Below are 19,076 nucleotides of genomic sequence, written 5' to 3' on the forward strand. Positions count from 1 at the left end.
GCTTCTGGCACGTTAAACTCATGGCAAATGGTCCTTTCAGGTGCTCTGCCTCACCACTGTGGTTTTGTGGGAAAACAAGACGGTTGCTGATAGCTCATAACTTACTTCACACCAGGTGTGATTAATGTGATCACATGCTGTAATTAAGATGATGTAATAAGGAATCTTGGAAACGACGGAATTTTTTGAAGCCAAGGAGGGCACATTGATTTTTTTGGCATCTCTGCTTCCCAACTGCAGGAGGGAAAAACCATCCATCCCCCTGTGCTGGAAGTAATTGAAATAACCCATGGCAGGAGCTGTGCTGGCTCTGAGCTGCTTTTGCATGGGGTAGTGTGCAGTTTGTGCTGGCTGTGAGCAGAGGCAGATTCCTGCACTGAAAAGGTGTGATGCAATAGCATTCGTTTGTAAATCATTTGCTTGCCGTGGAAATTGCTGGTTTATCTGACTTCCACTAATTGTCACAAGGCATAACTGGGGAACTGTAGCTTTGTGACGTCAAAAATTGTAAAAGTTGTTTGTGCAAGCTGAACTGCCTATTTGGAAATGTAGGGAAATGCCTCGTGTGTTTGCAGCAGTTAAATCTGGAGAAGGTTTTGGATGTCACAGAGAAGATAGCTAGAAAATACTGCCACATTGCAGTGATGGAGGGGAAGCTGGAAGCAGTCTGCTGGAGTGACCTTTATGCATGCATTAAACGATTACATTCGAGCTGTGTGAAACCTGGGCTTCTCTGGTACTCCTGAATGGTTGTGGCCAGATCGGTTGCCTTTTGGGGCAGAGTTGTATTTCAGGTCTGTGATGTGAAGATGCGGTGTTGGTAACTTCCAGAATAGAAAAGAACACTTCCAAAGGCAGTGCTGAGAGGCCAGATGGTGGCTGGGGCCTGAGGCAGCCGTTGCTGATCCAGGGGGGTGTTCTTGGTGGCCAAGAAGCTGCAGGGAGCTGTGGATTACAGCAGAGCTTCCTGAGCCCTGCGTGCCTGGGAGCTGTCGCCAGGTCCCTCCCTTTGTGCATGTTCGCAGCAGGGACCTGGTAGTGCTCAGCTGTGAAGCACTTCACTCACTTTCTCAGCTCCCTTGATTTGTGGGTTTTTAATTGTTGTTTTAGGATTGTTGGTAAGGGCTCTTGAGTGTGAATATGGCCTTGTGAGACTCAAGGGTTGTTGAGTCAAGAGAACCTGGCCGGTAAGTTTCAGGGGTTTGAATGAAATCTCACAGGCTTCTTAGGTTTTAACCTGTGATCCAGAAGTAACTATCAATACCTTTCCTTCGTGATGCGATATGTGGAACATTTCAGCTTTCACAGAATCCCTTAAATGCAATTAAAATGGCAACAGTTGCAGTTGCTTGGTGTTTCTAAATTAATTTACAAAGAACAAAATAACAAGAATTCCATTTCAGGTTCTGGTTTACTTCATGCAGTAATGCTGTTATTTAACACATCCATGTCCTGCTGTTTGAATTTTTGTGGGTGTTCTAAACTACCATAGAAATATTTTACGATGTTTTCTTTTAAAGCTGATTTTTTTTTTTTTTTTTTTTTTTTTTTTTTTTTACTTAGAGCATGTATATCTTTAGGATCCAAGACCCGAGCCATTGGGAATGCAGCAAAGAGCCAGGTAAATGGATCAAAAACTTTTTGACTGGTAAACAACTTCATCTTGGAGAAGATGCTTCTGTAGTAGTTTCTTTTGATAGTTTTAAATACTGTGTTCACTGGGGTTTGTTTGTTTTGGATCTTTCTTTGGTTAAAAGCCTGTCCTGATGAGAGAATAGGTGTGGGGAGGCTTTACATCCAGATGGGATATGAATTAGAGGAAAACTTTAAAGGAAGGGAAATGTGTTAATTTGTTCAAGGTTCATTTAAGGTTAATGTAGGTAATAACTTCATTAGTTCCTGCAGGCAGCCACTGCAGCAATATAGGATCTTAAATCACTCATGCTGTATCAGAAAGCTCCTCTAAAATAAAAGGTACAGTGAAAATTGATGGCAGCAAGTTAAATGGATATTACAGAGAGAAGTACATACCAATTTTTCTAATAGGGGCCATAGATTAAAAAGTAGGTGATTCTTTCACTCTCCTCACACATTGCATTTAGGAAATGTGTGGGGCTTCACACAGGTCAGTGTGTGCATTAAGCCCAACATGAAAAATGCCTTTCTGCGCAGCCCTCTGTATCAGGATGTCATGGGTAATGAAAATATCTTTGCCACAGATCGTCACAAATGTAAAAAATGCAGTCCATGGCTTCAAAAAACTGCATGGAAGAGCATTTGAAGATCCTTACATCCAAGCTGAGAGGGCCAAACTTCCCTATGAACTTCAGAAGATGCCAAATGGCTCTGTAGGAGTAAAGGTGAGTGAGAGCTTTGGGTGGAGTCTCCCTGGTGGTAGAGATGAGCACTTTGGGCCCTTGTCACTTAACTTCCTCTGTGGTCCTTTAGAAAACTAAATACATTCTGGTGTCTCTGAACAAGTCTGTACTTTCTCCAGCATGTCCACTGAGGTTTCTCATCAATCATTTTAGTTTTCCTAAGTCACATTAGCTTTTCACTTGGCCTTACTAGATTTATCTTCAAATCTGTGTAATTACAGTGTGAGATTATTAGTTCCCATCAGACATGCAGAGACCAAGTGTCAGGAAAACAACATAATGCTCTGAATATGAAATTTGAACAAGTTATCTTTCATTTGCTTCCAAACTAAATGGCAGGAATGCTTGGGATTGCAGGAGAGATGATAGCTTGTTAGGAATTCAGGACACAGAACCTCCCATGGAGGCTGAGGATTCAACCACGTTTCCTAAGCAGGGCAGGACTGTTGGAATTGCCTGGTTTACCCCTTCCCTGCCTCCTGTGCTTGAGTGACTGTTGCAGGAAGCAAATGTTCCTTGGGCTTGCTCCAAAACTTTTATTTTTAGCCTGTGTTATAGCACAATGTGATCCTACGTATATTGTGCTCTTTTTTGGCTGCTTTTTTTTTAAATTCAAAATACACGAGCAGCAGAAATACTGTATCATTGTGAATAGTCCCTTGAGGTAAATGAGGTGTTAAGCTTCCTACAAAAAAAAAAGGACCATAAAAACCCAACAAACTGAACTGTTGTGGATTTGTTGTAGGGAGCACAGATCAATAGGCAGGGAGTTACTTGTGTCTAGAGCCTGGCGTTCAGTGGGTCTCAATGCTCAACATTAGGAATAATAATTAATTGGTATGAATTAATAATTCATTGTAATTATGAAGTTGCACATCTTGAGAGCAAGGTTGCGGTGATTGATTACAGAATCCCAATTCTCTGTTCCAGGTGAGGTACATGGATGAAGAGAGACTGTTTGCAGTGGAACAGATCACAGGAATGCTGCTGGCCAAGCTGAAGGAGACTTCAGAAAGTGCTTTGAAGAAACCAGTGGCCGACTGTGTGATTTCAGTAAGTTGTGTATATTTATTGCAATCCATAGGCAGCTTTATGCAAACTAGGACCATTTATACCATGGTAAGAGGTTCAAGTAGCAGGTAGAAATCATATTCCCAAAAGTGGGCCTTTGTTGCAGGTTTTCCAAGTGAGAATACTTCTTGAAGCATTTGTGAGGAGATGGAAAGGTTGTTAAATCAAGAGTGTATTTTCAGAAAGGACACAGTGCTTAAGCTGATGCAGTCTGTCTGTCTCCAAGGGCTACAGACAGTATTTTTGATTACTGTAGTTCTTGTTACAAGTGGGAGCTGTCCTAGGTGTAAACATATCCTTCTTGCTTCCAAAGAACCTTCCAAAATTCTTGTTAAATTTCTTTCTTGTTGCATGGGCGAACACTGTTGTAGTGCAGTTGAGAGTCACCTGAACTTAGGGCTCTGAGCATCATGCTGATTAATGTGACACACCCAACCACTTGGCTTTGTTTGAAAAAGTCATTTCATTTTATTGGCTATGAAGTCCTGTGTCTGCTTTTCACATGGTCTTTGTTTACTGGCCCTGGTGGGAAGTTTGGGCATGAAGGATTGCAGTTATCCCTTCTCTGTCAGGCAGAGCCATGGGAACTGGAAAGCTGTGTACTTGAGCTGTTAGAAATCTGCTTTGATCTTTTTCTTTGCTTCCTTAAGCTGGGAGAATACCTCCCACACACCCAGGCATCCTTGGCAATGCCCCACAGTGGTAGCCAACAAAACACACAACGAAATGGAGCTCTAGTCTGCTGAAGAGATGCCAGCTGATTGCAGCCAGATCCTAAATGGGCTCTGATGGTGCTGTGGCTATTTTTGGTGGCACTGAACCTTGTAGCACACTGTAAGCTGGCACTGTGGTGGCAGTGATAGCTGAAAAAGGGATACAGGTTCAAGCTGGATTCCAGCATCACTGCAGTGCTTCTGCCATTGGCTTACTGTGGGGCTGTGTGTGAATGTTTGTTGGGTTGACTTTGTCCTGCACAAGTGTTTCCAGAAACTGGTGATGATTTTAAGATGAAAGACTCATTAAAACAATCTAAGAAAACATTTTCAGGAATTATTTTTTGCGTATTGAAATCTGCTTTATTTAAAACAATCCTGGATGCAACTTCATTTCTTCATTTTTGTCATATTTTGAATTTTTAATTAAAATATGCACTAAAATGAATTAGATAGTTGTTTTATTCAGACAGCCTTATTAATTTGAGGTTAGCTTGTAACAGTTTCTTGTGGTACTGACATTTATAGGATAGCTTGATGGGCAAGTCTGACTACTCTAAATTAAAAAATCCATATCCTATAATATCTAATGTCATTATTTTTGGAAACAGGTCCCCAGTTTCTTCACTGATGCTGAAAGAAGGTCTGTAATGGCAGCTGCACAGATTGCAGGATTAAATTGTCTGAAGCTGATGAATGAAACTACAGCAGGTAAAGGACTTTTTTTTGTCCTTTGAGGTCGTCCAGGCTGTTGAGTGTGAGGGTGATGACACCCTGCTCTTACACAATTGGGAGCTTGGGAGAGAGCTGTCCAGGCTAGTACTGCCCATTCCAGTTTGGGAACTGGAAACACAGCAGTGGGGTGGTGTGCAGCACTTGGGAAGGACCATGAGAGCTGGGGTTTGCTAACCTGAGCACTGTCACACTTGGGAATAGCTTTGGAAATAAACCTGGGATCTGTGCTTAAAGTTGTGGCAGTCCTGTGTGCTGTAGCAGTGGCACAAGTGTTTCTATCAAGTAATTTACTCCCCTCTTCGGGTTTTGGTGAATTCTAAGGTAGGGCATAGAAATACATAATGCTTCATGGGTACTAAAGTTGAAGCTGCTTGAGTCAGTAATTTTTATTTTTCTTGATTTATTTTATTTGCTTTTAAAAAGTCTGAAAAAGCCTTCCAAATGAGTGCTGGTTGTGAAAGCACAGATTTGTGTAAATGAATCTTCCAAAACATTTCCTTTATCTCTTGGGCATGCTTGAATTTTTCAAAGCTAAGGTAAAAAAATTCTGTAAGGAAAGCATTTCAAAGGAGGGAGGTGTAGGCATGAGTCTTAATCTGTGTACTTTCATAAATTACAGTGTTAATTTGGCTACAAGCAGGGTGAGACTTTATTAGTGCTAAACCTTCACTTCACATTTCTTTCTCTCTTGTCAATAAAAAAATGTGTTTTCAACATGATTTTGACTTTTTAATAAGAGTTATGAAGGCCTTTAGAAAGGATGAACATGGGCAGTATGTGTCTCTTGGTGGTGCTTTTAATGCATGGTCTGCAGCTGTGCGTGCCTTCCCCTTACCTTCCATGGGTTGGTGTTTTCCAGTTGCATTAGCCTATGGAATATACAAGCAAGATCTGCCAGCCTTGGAAGAGAAGCCAAGAAATGTGGTCTTTGTAGATATGGGGCATTCTGCATATCAGGTTTCCATCTGTGCTTTTAACAAGGGAAAACTGAAGGTAATCTTTTAAGTCATACATTAAAAGCCTGAAGTATTTAAAACTCAAAATGGTGCTCTGTGGAAAGATTAGTTTTTTAAAAAATAAATGTCTGTAGGAACTATTTTTTAAATGTGGCCTACAAAACCTTTCTGTTACATTTTGACTATTTCATCAAGTCCGTTTTTGTACGATGCAGAAGTGTAGCATCCTAAAGTGTGTTTTGGAAATGCTTGATAATTAAGGACACTGCATGGTTTTTGTGTCATATCCCTGAAATATTTGCATATCCAGGGAGCCTCTTAAGTGTTGTAATTGTGCAACTGATTCACTTATGGGAGGCTCTTGAACTGTCTTGAGTTGCTCTGAGGTGTTAGGTTTTTTTTTGGTGCCATCCCAGACAATTCAAAGTCTAAATCTAGTGGGATGTGAAGCAAAGCTGAACAGTCTTTGCCTCCTGGTTTGGAGACTTTGTCTGTGACCTACTAAAGGCTGAATGCTTTTGTGGGCCTGTCTCTGGTAGCCAAATGCTATCTGAAGCCATGTGGAAGGCGATGATGGCACTTCCCACTGTGCGAGTAAATGATGCAGCAGAAAACTTGTCTAATAACTTCTGATCTTGTTCTTTGACTTCTGCCAGGTCTTGGCCACTACCTTTGACCCTTTCGTAGGTGGCAGGAATTTTGATGAGGCTTTGGTAGATTACTTCTCTGAAGAATTTAGGACAAAATACAAACTGAATGTAAAAGAGAATCCCCGAGCTCTGCTGCGATTGTATCAGGAATGTGAAAAGCTCAAGAAGCTGATGAGTGCGAATGCGTCTGACCTTCCCCTCAATATCGAGTGCTTCATGAACGACCTGGATGTCTCCAGTAAGATGAACAGGTACTGGGTGGTGTTCCCACTCTGGGGCAGGGGTTTGTGGTCTCTGAGCAGCCTGCTAACACCAAGCACTCTCCCTGCCCTGCAGAGCTCAGTTCGAGCAGCTGTGTGCTGCCCTTCTGGCCAGAGTGGAACCTCCTCTAAGAGCAGCCATGGATCAAGCCAGTAAGTAGAAGTTACTTGAAGTGCTGCTAGTAATCCAGTCATTCCTGATCTCTTTAATGATTATCTTTTCAATGTATTTTTGTATTTATTAGAATTGCAAAGCTAAATACTGAAAAGTTAAATGTAAGTTCCATTCATATGCTTGCCATGAATGCATGATCCCATTCCTGCCTCATTTAGTGCACATGCTACTCTGCAGCCTTGGTTATTGACCCTCATTCACCCTGTGTCATGGAAAAGGTTGGCACTCTGAATTGATGAAAAAAAACCACCAAACAACTAATCCAAAATGATGATGGTAAAAGATACTGTTCTTAACTGCAACCTTCTGGCCAGCCTATTCCATGTGGTACTTACATGTCCTCACTGACCTGATAGTTTGGCAGTTTATTCTTAAATTGAATTACCTAAAGCATGTGCAAATAACAAAGTAATTTTTTTTTTTTTTTTTTTTTTTTTTGCCGAATGTGGTGTAAAGGAGAGAAGTAGACTTTAACAGGAAAGCTTTTACCCCCAATTCCAGCACCTTCAACTAAAAGGGAAGAATTCTGCTGGTCTTGTGACTTGGCTCGATAGCAAATACAGGAATTAAAAACCTGAGTAACTGCTGAGTAGAGCTGTTCAAGGACTATTGTTTGAGATGACTTCATACATATATCCTGGTTCCAGAATTAACAAGTTAACATTCAAGCACAATGTGCTGGTTTTTAGATATATAGGCTTAAAAGGTTTTCTTTTCTCTTTTGGCAAGCAAAATTCAGCCAAACATAAAATGACATCTGTTTGGGCTTCATTTTTTTGGGTTGTTTTGGGAGAGGTGAGATACTGTCCAGTAGTGCAGAAGACCCAGTTTCACCTTTCTGAGTTCATGCAGAGCAGAAAGGGGATAGACAACACACTTTATAGAACAGCTGTTCTCATTGATGCTTGGCTTCTGCATTTCCCAGGTTTGTGCAACTAGAAAACTTTGTAGCCTACAGGAGGGACAAAGAGTTTTAAAGATCTTTTCAGCCATGAAATATATTCAGGGCTTGTCACAATGCCTAGATAATAAGAACTTTTATCTTTTTTTCTCTTCTTTTTTTGTCCAAAGATAGCTTTCTGATACCTTGATGATAACTTAAGGGCATGCACTCTCTTTTCTAGAACTTCAGCGTGAAGATATCTACAGTATAGAAATAGTAGGTGGGGCTACTAGAATTCCAGCAGTGAAGGAACAGATCTCTAACTTTTTCTGTAAAGAGATAAGCACCACGCTAAATGCTGATGAAGCTGTTGCAAGAGGCTGTGCCTTGCAGGTATAGTTCCTGAAATAAAGCTTTAGTATTGCTTCTTTAACATAATGTACTAATGAAATACAGCTAACCACAAGCGAAAGGTACTGTAGCTGAGACAAGATGCAGAGTCTTACTTGTTACTGCACTAATTGGAAATTATTCTGTTACATTCATTAGTTTGCTGTGTCATGTTCGAAGGATGGGCTTGTTAAAAAGACCTGTTGAATTTGAGAACCTAAATTCTGCTGTTCCACTTCTGTTTCTCTGGAACCTTTGCTTGGTTATCTTTACTGAAAATCACTAGGGAAATAACATCTGTTACTTTTGTTAAGTCTTTCAGTTCAATTAACTCTTGGAAGTTTCTGTTTAAAAAAAAAAAGTCTATGATAAGCAGGACCTCCATATGACCTATATGATAAGTATTAATTATTGTACTTGCTATTTATTTGACTACATGGATATAATCAATTTTTGGTCTCTTTTTTTTTTTCCCTAGTGTGCAATTCTTTCTCCAGCTTTTAAAGTACGTGAGTTTTCCATCACAGATGTTGTTCCTTATTCCATAACATTGAGATGGAAATCATCGTATGAAGAAGGAACAGGGTAAGTTGTACAGTGCCTACAAAACAGTGTGTGTTTGGATATAAAGAAAAAGGTTGAAATTCTAATTTTCTTTTTTAGCATTTTACCTTTTGGATTCCAGTTACTGCTTAACAATTGGAAAGACGATTATTAAAATGTTGGGGTGAAGTTGCCTAATCTTTGATAAGTGTGACATAAAATGCAGAGTCCAGCTTTGAGACATAGAGGCCTTCCTTCAACCTCCAACTCTTGTTAAAAACTGACTTAAACTAAATCACTCAGTTGCTTGGTCAGCAGGGCTGCTGATTGCTAACATACCTTGACTTTGATTATCCATTGAGTTATGCTCAGAGGTTTAATGTTACCTAATGTTTATTGTTTTAGGGAGTGTGAAGTCTTCAGTAAGAACCACGCTGCTCCTTTCTCAAAAGTAATTACCTTCCACAAGAAAGAGCCTTTTGACTTGGAAGCTTATTATACCCATCCACATGAAGTGCCTTATCCTGATTCCAGAATAGGTAAGGACATGGGAATAAAACACCCATCCCTAACTCCTGTTGATACTGGAAAAGTGTTTCTCCTTTCTTGTAAGATATGTTACTTCCATATTTTCTAGCTTACAGAAAAGCTTAGGTTCTTTAGAACGGCTCAGCACAGGCTTCTTGATTTAAGTGTAGTGAGCAAACCATATTGACATCTCTGTTTGACATGCCTAAAAAAAATTTCTGCATTCTACCTTCTGTCTATCTTTACAGTTACTGAAGGCTTCAAAAGAAGTAGGCACAAAGTTTAGTGCTCTATTGTCTGGTTCTTTTAGTCTCTATAAAATTGATTAGGAACTTACGTTCCTGCCAGCCTGTGTTTTTCAAAGAAATTGGATCAAAGGAGCTGTTGCCTGTCTGGACAGATAACTTGTCTCATGCTATCTGTCGTGTCTCTTTCTGTTAATCTGAGAATATAAAATATAGATGTTTCCTCCATTTAAGCATCTGTAGTAGAGTCTAAAGAATTGGATGGCATAAATAAGTTTCTTGTTAGCTAATGCTACTTTTTTGCAGTTATTAGTACACTCCTCAAGGTCTTTAATTCATTGTTGTATTCACTGGTTCATTAATTAGGTACAAATTTGCTGCTATCTGTTTGGCTATCTATGCAAGAAGTCTGTGGTCCTGAGGAAGAAACATTCTCCTTTACATATGCACATCATCTAGACTTAAATTTTCAGCAAGTTGCAAAATGAAGTATCAATCTCACTGCTTTCAGAAACCTTGCACTATTAATTTTCCAGAAAGTGTAGTGCAGCCATGTTATCAAATTTAAGCAGAATATTTTATCTCTGTTAACATTTTATTTTTCAGTGTGAAGTGTGAGTTATGTGGACAAAAGAAACCATTTGAGATGAATCAGAGTAGTTTCTCTAGTGTGGTGGTTACAGAAGGCAACAGAGAAAAGTAGAACACCTAGTAAAGTACTGTCTTTTTTTTTATGAAATACAGATAAAGCAAAACTATCTTAGCAATTACCAGTGAACTGATAATAATCGAGGAACCAGCTTTTTGTTTATCTACCTGCAGCTTACTTTGTAGGATTGTCAGCGGAATAGACAGTTTCCAAATAGTTTCAGCTACATGAAGTTGCCGTTTAAATTAACTCCCTTAAAGGAATGTGTTCGGGGATTTTTCCCCCTCTTTCTGTGCATTTTGGGACAACAATTAAAGCCACCTCTGTTGTTTCCAAGGGCGTTTCACTATTCAGAATGTGGGTCCCCAGCACGACGGCGACAACTCCAAGGTGAAGGTGAAAGTGCGCGTCAACATCCACGGGCTCTTCAGCGTAGCCAGTGCGTCCATCATCGAGAAGCAGAGCGTCGAGGGGGACCACAACGACACCCCCATGGACACCGAGTCAGCAAGTAAGAACCAAGGCAGAGATGAGGAGCTGGTATGTAAAGCTTGTCAACGTCTTCACTGTCATTGTGGCAACAGAGCCCATAATTGCAGGGTAAATGGCCGATAATTGCAGGGTAAATGGCTGTGTTTGGCTTCTGACTGTTACTGCTTCTCCACCCTTAAATTACTTCTTTGGTTATTTAGCACCTTTCATGTTTATTGCTTAAGTGTGGTATTAAGAACAAAGAATAGAAAAACGGATTCTAAAAAATAATAAAGTAGTTTTTTCGTTGTTTTTATCATCTCTCTACTAGTCTTAGTGTTATCTAGTATCACTAGCAAAAGGCAGAGTAATTAATGAGATCTGTTGCCAAATTAATTTTAAACGTTTTTCCTCACAAAGTATGTTTTCAATGGGTAAAAAATATATGGTATTTCTTTATACATGGAAAACTGCACTGCCTCCTGAAAGTAGCTCCCAGTGAAGTGCCCCTTTGCAGTGCAGAGTTGAGGACTGGGTGCCAGGGAACACTTTGGAGCTGGAAACAGCGACACCAGCACTGGCTCTGACAGCCTTTCTCCTAGGAGTTGGCTTTAGCTTCTCCCACCTTAGTTGGATATTCTACAGGAATTAGAGCAAATGGTTACACAACTAGCATTACATAATTGGTATAAGCACTATGCTGCTTTCCAGGAATGTGGGCATATTTGAAATGCTGAGCATGGTGCAGCTCCATACATGATGTTGGTAATCTTGTGAGCAAAGGCTGGAAGTGCTAGAGCTGGCACCTAGTGTAAAAGGCATGTGGAACTTACTGGGAGTGTGCTGAATTCAGTGTGAGAGTAGCTGCTTCCATGCTCAGGCTTTCCATTTGTAGCACTTCATTCATCTAACACATCTTCTGTTTTACAATGGTGCTTGTCAGCAATTACCTTTCAGTATTGAGGATGATCCCCTCGACTCTGAGGAGGAGGTTTGTCTTGTCTGTGTGTCCTGTTATTCCCTCTCTAGCTATTTCCTGTAGGCCAAGCAGTTCCTTCCAGTTGTTGGCTTTTCTGTGTGAACAGTAAGAACAGCAAGTGAGGATTTAGATATTACTTTCTTCCTACACTCAAGTGACAAAACTTTAAATTTGGTCAAAGTAGTCTTGTTTTCCACTTTAAACTGCAACATAGGCACCTGTGCTAGAGTTTGAAATCCTTAAACAATTGTTTTTATTATTTTGTAGAACTAGTAGTAAATTACTCTACATGCATATGTAGTTTGTGAATCCAGAAATACAAATTCCTTGTGATGTAGGCCATCTTGGACCTTTCAGACCTTAGCTACAGATTGTTAAGTTATTAATGCTCTGGATCTCTGAGAATTAGAATCATCCTGAAAACACCAGGCTTACCCATTACTATGCCATTAAAAGTGTCCTTCAGTGATGACATGGAACTGTATTACTTAAACCAGGTGATCTGCACTAGTAATTTACCAATCAGATTGTTACATTTAGAATAAGGCATAAGTGATAAACCTACTGAAAAATTTAAGTGAGGCTCTATTTATTTTGGGTGGCAAGGAGGGAAGACAGTTGCTCATGTACTCCCAAGAGGCTGCCACTAAAGTATTGATTTCACTGCCTTGTGAGGCGGATGCAGGTAGTCATTGCAGTGATTAAATTACTTCTGCTTTGGGTTGCAAACTTTAAGGTTTAAGTCAAAAATGACAGCAAATGATAGTTCTGGCTGTTCCATAGAGAATCCATTGTTGTTTCCTGTGTTGGTGGTGTGTTGCTAGAATGTTCTTTGATTTCATTTTATATGTGTTTCCAATTCAAAGTGAGTATTCACAAGGCTTAGTGTAATTATGTGATGGGGTCAGACAGCAACATCAAGAAGCAGAGTAGAATTTTCATTTAATTTGAGAGAGATAAATACAAATACTACATCAAAATGCCTGTTTAAACATAGTGAAGGATAAATTTTTAAGATTGATTGTGAAGTTCATATGTTGTCTGCAATTTACTGTAATTGATAGCAGTCCTCAATCTTACAGCAAACCTTTGCATTCAGTTATGTAATTCTCTGCAGGATAAAATGCAGGTTGATCAAGAAGACGGTGTGCAGAAAAGTCAAGCTGAACAACAGAACCAGGCAGATGAGGAAACTGAAAATGCTGGAACTGAAACAAAGGTTTGTATTCAGTATTGATAGGATATTTTTTGCCTAGTATTCTCACACTTAACTGATTTTGCTAGTTGGAAATCATGAGATTGTGTTTAGAGGACAGCTATATTGAAATGGATATAAGGAATCCTACCATAGCACTTCAGTTCTCAACATAGCATGATTAAGACTTGGAAGTAGGCTTCTGCTGTTTAACCTGGTTTTATAATGAAGATGGAATTTAGGGAGATTAGGAAACATTGTGAAGAATAATATGCTTTTAAGCTTTTGAACAAGTTTACTTAACAGTTCTTTAAAGAAATTAATTTCATGTGTTTGGTTCCAAACTAAGGTAATAGTGATTTTGAATACAGAGAAATAATTAGGCGCTTAATTTACAGAAGCTGAATTTGTAGCTGTCTTAACTGGTTTAATTTGTCTCTCTTTTTTGAGCTTAAAGGTAGTAATATTTCAATTCCTGGAAGTTTCTGACTAGTGTCACTCTTTTCATAGGCTACTTCTGGAGAAAAGCAAGATCATCCCTCCCAGCCCAAGGCTAAAACAAAAGTTAAGAGTATTGATCTCCCTATACAGGCAAGCCTCTGTAGGCAACTGGGACAAGATCTGATCAATTCCTATATAGAAAATGAGGTAAGCAGCATAAAGAAGTGACTCCTGAAATTAATGTCTCCATAAATAAGTATCTAAAAAATATTTGCAGTCATTGACTTACCTAAGTTACAATTCTTTAGGAAGTTGCCATAATTGTAACAGATTTTGGTTGTGGTTTGGGTTTTTGGTGAAATTACTCAATTTCTCTGGACTAACTTAACCCATTCTATTGTGCTTGTAGTGATGACTTTCACAGAGGTGAACATTTTTATCAGTAATTGTGAATTATCAGGCCTCTGCCAGCTTCTCTGCTACAGTTTGAAGAGTAGTCACTAAGCTTAACACTTAAAATGCTTTCAGTTTTCAGTGTGCCTTTCTCCACCCTAGGGGAAGATGATGATGCAAGACAAGCTTGAGAAGGAACGAAATGATGCTAAGAATGCTGTTGAAGAGTATGTGTATGAATTCAGAGACAAGCTGTGTGGAGCCTTTGAGAAATTTATCACTGAAGAAGTAAGACTTGCTTATACATTTCAGCTGTTGGGAAAAGTTCTTTTGTGTTTATAAATTTTGAGTATGTGTTCTGTGGAGGCTGCAGGGGTCTCTTGGACTAGTTTTGGAATAGGAGATGGCTTGACTTCCCAGCAGTGAAGCTCAAGTTATGCCTCACGTTTGACTTGCAGAGTTATTTACTGCCTGAGAAGCTCCTCAGTGGCAAGGAAGGGTCAGGGATGCAGGCAGAAAGTGAAAACCCTGTGGTCAGCATAGGAAAGCAGGACAGATCACCATGAGCCTCTGAATGGCATGAGTGGGTAGGAATAAAAAGGAAATGAACAGGTAATATGGAACACTCTTCAGAGGTGCATGGACTGCCTTAAATAGCCTCAGGACTGATTTTATAACTCTGGTAAACTTCACCTGCAAATCACATGAGTAGGGTTGTCCTGCCTCTCTCATCTCTGTAAAACCTTGGCTTTGAAGTCTGTTAATTACTGTTTTCCTTCACTCTCACTTGGAATATTTTAAGCTGATGAAGCAGTCCTTTTTTGAGTAGGGTGGGTTTGTGCCAGGGAGAGAGAGAAGTCTTACTTGATGTGTTCCTTTCTGACTTGGAGGGTCCATAATTTGCTTTGTAGGACTCCAACAAGCTGACCTTGATGTTGGAGGACACAGAAAACTGGCTTTATGAGGATGGAGAGGACCAGCCAAAACAAGTATACATGGATAAGCTTCAGGAATTAAAGGTAAGGTTTTAAGTTGTTTTGTAGAAAACTCACTCATATTTAGAACTAGAAGTACAGTTTAGTGTGAGTTGTGTTCCTAATTGGAAGATGGTTGAAATGAAGCAGACTGTCACTGATGACAATAAATTTAATTGCTCTGGGAATTTTCTGTCAGACTACTTGCAGTCTGAAAGAGGCTTTTGAGTAGTTTGACTGCACTCCTGGGTAATGAGAATTACATTCCAGAATAGATATTCTTTTTTTCCTGTTGAAAAAAGTGATCTTCTTTAGATGTATAGTAAGATCAATTTTTGGGTCTAATATCCAGCAAGAAAGGCTCTGGAGTGCTTTAACAGTAGCTTCCATTGTATCATTTGATTATTGATGACAAACACACCCTAAACGCTTCAGATTTTAAGGATCTGATGGGGAAAATAGAAGTTCTGATGAATAACTACCCACTTCATTGGAAGTAGATGTACATGTCTAGCCCTTGGCTTCCAGCTATTTACTCTCCAGTCACATTTCCTCAAGGGGAGGAATAACTAATGGAAACAGCAGTGTAGATCCTGGCAACTGCCTGGATACCAGTATTCAAGAGAAGGAAAAAGCAAACAGTGGATAAAATTAGATGTTTTCAGATTAACTTCTTAAAAATTAAAGCATCCATTAAAGCCTAACTGGTTTCTGTTGCAAATGCTCTTTCTGCGAAAAACAGCCAAATACCAACCCTAGAAAGGAGTCACTACTCCTTGTGTTTAAATTTCTGCTTTTTTTTGTTGTTGGGGTAAAGCAATATGCAAAGACTTGACTCTTTGAAAGGGTGAGAAAAGGAGTTAAAGGCGGCCTTCCTTCCCATGCTGCATTGTATTCTTAGAGCAGACTAAAGGAAATACGTGTTTGTAAAGATCTTTGTGCTTATTATTCCAGAAATTTGGACAACCTATCCAGGAAAGATGCATGGAACATGAAGAGAGACCGAAAGTGCTAAATGAACTGGGGAAGAAGATTCAGCTCCTTATGAAAGCAGTAGAAGCATACAAGAATAAGGTAAAGCCAAATGCTTTAGCCATTCAGTGATTGCAGGTGTTTTGAGTTTGGCTGTAGAGTCTTTTGTGTTTACACAAATCCTGTAAAGTTACCTCTTACACTGCTTTAGAAGGGCTGTTGTACTTCTGCTCCTGAGAGCTTTAAACTTGTTCAGCATTGCTAGCAGAAAGAGCTGCTTCATGAGAACATAAATCAGAGATTTATGTGTTTTTATACTGGTACCACTTGAGATGGATCTCTGAACTTACAGCTGGTACTGGTGTTTCTGAAACTTTGAAAATTAACTTAATTGGGTGAGCAGCATATTTTAATTGGTGATACAAATACCTCTCTCTCCCCTTAGGATGAAAAATACGACCACCTAGATCCTGCTGAGATGGAGAAAGTTGAAAAATACATTAATGAGGCTATGAATTGGTTGAACAGCAAAATGAATGCCCAGAACAAACTCAGTCTAACTCAGGATCCAGTTGTCAAAGTGGCAGAAATACTAGCAAAATCTAAGGTAAAAAAAAATAATTGTACTTGTTGCATTCTAATCAGTTTTTCCTGAACCAGATTTTAGCCTAGATCTGAGCTAGAATTATACATCTGCAGAGATTTTAAAGCTATTAAAAGATCTATATAGGGGGGCAGCAGTTACAGCACTCTTCAGTGCTGGCTCCTGATTTACAGTACAAGCCTTTTTAAAATGTCCTGAGTTACAGCACCAGGTTTCTACAGAATTGGCTGTCACATACAGGTTTGTAGCAAATCAGAAAAGCTCCTCGGCCTCCGGAGAGGCTGTTTTGGAAGCTTCTAGACTTGACAGAATAGAGAAGTGTGGTCCTTGACAATGACATTCCAGGCCATTAGGGACCAGAAGCAAATTAGAGGCATTGTAGTTGAGTGCAGTTGCTGTGCCACCAAATGACCTTGCTGTCTCGCTTGTGTCACAACTAGGAATTGGATAGCTTCTGTAATCCCATTCTGTCCAAGCCCAAGCCGAAGATAGAACCTCCCAGTGACGGGCAGGCCAAAGCTAACGGGGAGCACAACGGGCCGGTGAACGGACAGAGCGCTGCTGACACCAAACCCGAACCAGCCAAGGACAACCCTCAGCAGACCAAACCCCCTGGAGAAATGGAAGTGGACTAAACCTTGCATTTCTTTTACTTCATTAAAATAGTGCAAGTAACCACAGGGTCCATTCTTTTTGTCTGGTACACACCTCAGATGTTCAGTTACTCTTAGCCAAACTTCTGTCATTTGTTGCTGAGTAGTTTTGAAAGTGTTTTATATTAAGTACACCTCTGATGTTAATTTCCACTGATGCTGCTTATGTGGAGCTTTAGCCAAATGTAGATTGTATAAGTCAGTTGAAGCTTTCCCAATATATTTTATATCAAACATACAGAATTGATATATAAATGGCAACAATCTACCTTATTTAAAGCTTTTATTGTGGATAAACCTCAGCTCCTTTATTCAGGAAAGGATACTGTATTGCACTACTGATGCTCAAGTGTAGATCTAATCGCATCTTTATTTTGGAAAAATATTGGAATTGAAGTGGCAAAACCTGTCACTTGAAGCACTGACCTTTTCTAGTTATTGTATTGTTATAATTTAAATATTAAAATTAGAGGTTAGTTGGCATACCAGTCCATCTTGTTGATGTACCATGAGAATTGTACGGTCTTTTTCATAGGAACTGAATAATCCGAGCTTAAGCATTTTTTGGGCTCCCATACCACTACCAGTCTTCACTGCAAATTGTGCAAACTGCTCCAGCACCATGGCTCTGCTGTGTGCTGGAATCCCTGGTCTCTGCACATTGCTGTACATACCCTGCTGTGCTTGGGACAGGGTGATGCTGGTGAGAACAGGATGAGAGGGGAGAACATTCAAGGCCTGCTGCGTAGCTTTCCCTTGAAAATGTCTTATTGCACATGGAACTATTAACACTTTGTTTTGATTTCAGTTTACATCTGATCGTATCTCATCCTGGGGAGGAGGAACAACAGAAACAGTGCTGTGCAAACTGCGTATCACCACCCTGATTTTGAGGTGGCTTAAATGCTGTTTGGTCCAAACTTGAAAGAAATGCTGAGAGCTTATTTAAGCCTTGATGCTCAGCATGTAAATTTTTTGGTCAAGGACCAAAACAAAAGAGCTTAAAAACTGGACATTATTACCCCAAAGGTGGAATCTACCTGATGAACTTGCATAGCTTACCACTTAGCTGTGGTCATTTAGCTCTCTAATGAAAGTGTCTACAATGTGTTACACAGTAGAATCACTGTTTCCTTTGATATGTCTTAAACGTTGTCAAGGTCCAGTCTATGTCCCAGATATATTCCAAATGCTTCTGTCAGTCACTGAGGTGCTGCAGCACTTGCTAAAGCCAGTCACTATTGACTTCAAAACTCTATTGTTACCAGAGTGGGAATGGGCTAGTCTTAACTATCAAAAGTGGTTTCTTTACCTAGCATAAGAAAATAAGTTGCAGTGTAATGCTTCAGTAACTTGAACTCTGTCCCAGAAACAAATTCATATGTTAACCAGGCCCTCCTACAGCAGTTCTCCTATAGGATGTATTGCTGTTGTAAACAAGTGAAGAACCACAATCTTGTTTCTGGCTTTGGCATCCATTTTATCTGCAGCTGTGCCCTTCATCTTCTACCACTGTTCATGCTATGAAAAGTAACTCATGACCTCTGGGAGAGGTGAATTCAACTCTCCCGTACCTTCACAGAAAAAGGAAGCAACATTCATGATTGTACATAAATCTATCTGCCAGTCTAGTTCAAGTGCTGGAATTCTATCTTCATGACTGCCATCAGGTGACTGACATGCATGTACTTTGTTCTTGTTCCTCTTCATGCAGTCAGTGTGGATGGTCCTGTAAGTTCACATGTTTAATAACCTTGAACAAAAACTGAGTGACTTTGAGGAGAGCTGTTCAGCAGCTCCCCTGCAACCTCAGTCTCTAGTTCTGCCACAGTAGTCACACCTCTGGTGCTGAGGGGGACTGTACTGCAGCATCAGCTGTCCTTTCAGTCAGGCTGGGCTAGCTTGGGTCTTGTAGGCTTCAACACCATTTATATCCTAATGGCTTTTACCACAGCAGTGCAATGAGCAGCATTCTCAAGTACTGGCTTCCTGAAATCCAGCTACACAATAATTTCTCTAGGTAAACTTCTTGGTACCTGTGGCAGAAGAGCACAAAACTGCAGAAATCTCCAGTGTCAGCTCTCCAGTAGCTAAAGAGTCATGTGCAAGAACAGTGTCCTCTGCTTATGGACATCAGATGATTAATACCACATCACAAATGTTTGAGGCAGTGCTTAGGATAAAGGCTAGAATAATTTTGCATGCTTAAAAGCAGATA

The 19,076-nt window shown here is 39.9% G+C and overlaps 1 protein-coding gene across 1 annotated transcript; it reads left to right on the forward strand.

Moving 5' to 3' along the window:
• The first annotated feature begins 1,318 nt into the window (after positions 1 to 1,318).
• Positions 1,319 to 17,338, forward strand: HSPA4L (heat shock protein family A (Hsp70) member 4 like). The gene is given in 18 exon segments (XM_041482246.1): positions 1,319 to 1,621; positions 2,220 to 2,360; positions 3,309 to 3,431; positions 4,774 to 4,873; positions 5,757 to 5,890; positions 6,510 to 6,754; positions 6,840 to 6,916; positions 8,063 to 8,214; positions 8,690 to 8,796; positions 9,160 to 9,293; positions 10,514 to 10,716; positions 12,744 to 12,845; positions 13,332 to 13,469; positions 13,818 to 13,943; positions 14,567 to 14,674; positions 15,584 to 15,703; positions 16,047 to 16,208; positions 16,646 to 17,338. Coding segments are annotated over 18 exon segments (2,670 nt in total). The 3' UTR covers positions 16,841 to 17,338.
• The last annotated feature ends 1,738 nt before the right edge of the window (positions 17,339 to 19,076 follow it).

The sequence above is a fragment of the Pyrgilauda ruficollis genome, unplaced genomic scaffold, assembly GCF_017590135.1.
Source record: "Pyrgilauda ruficollis isolate IOZ18807 unplaced genomic scaffold, ASM1759013v1 scaffold58, whole genome shotgun sequence".
NCBI classification, from domain to species: Eukaryota; Metazoa; Chordata; class Aves; order Passeriformes; family Passeridae; genus Pyrgilauda; species Pyrgilauda ruficollis.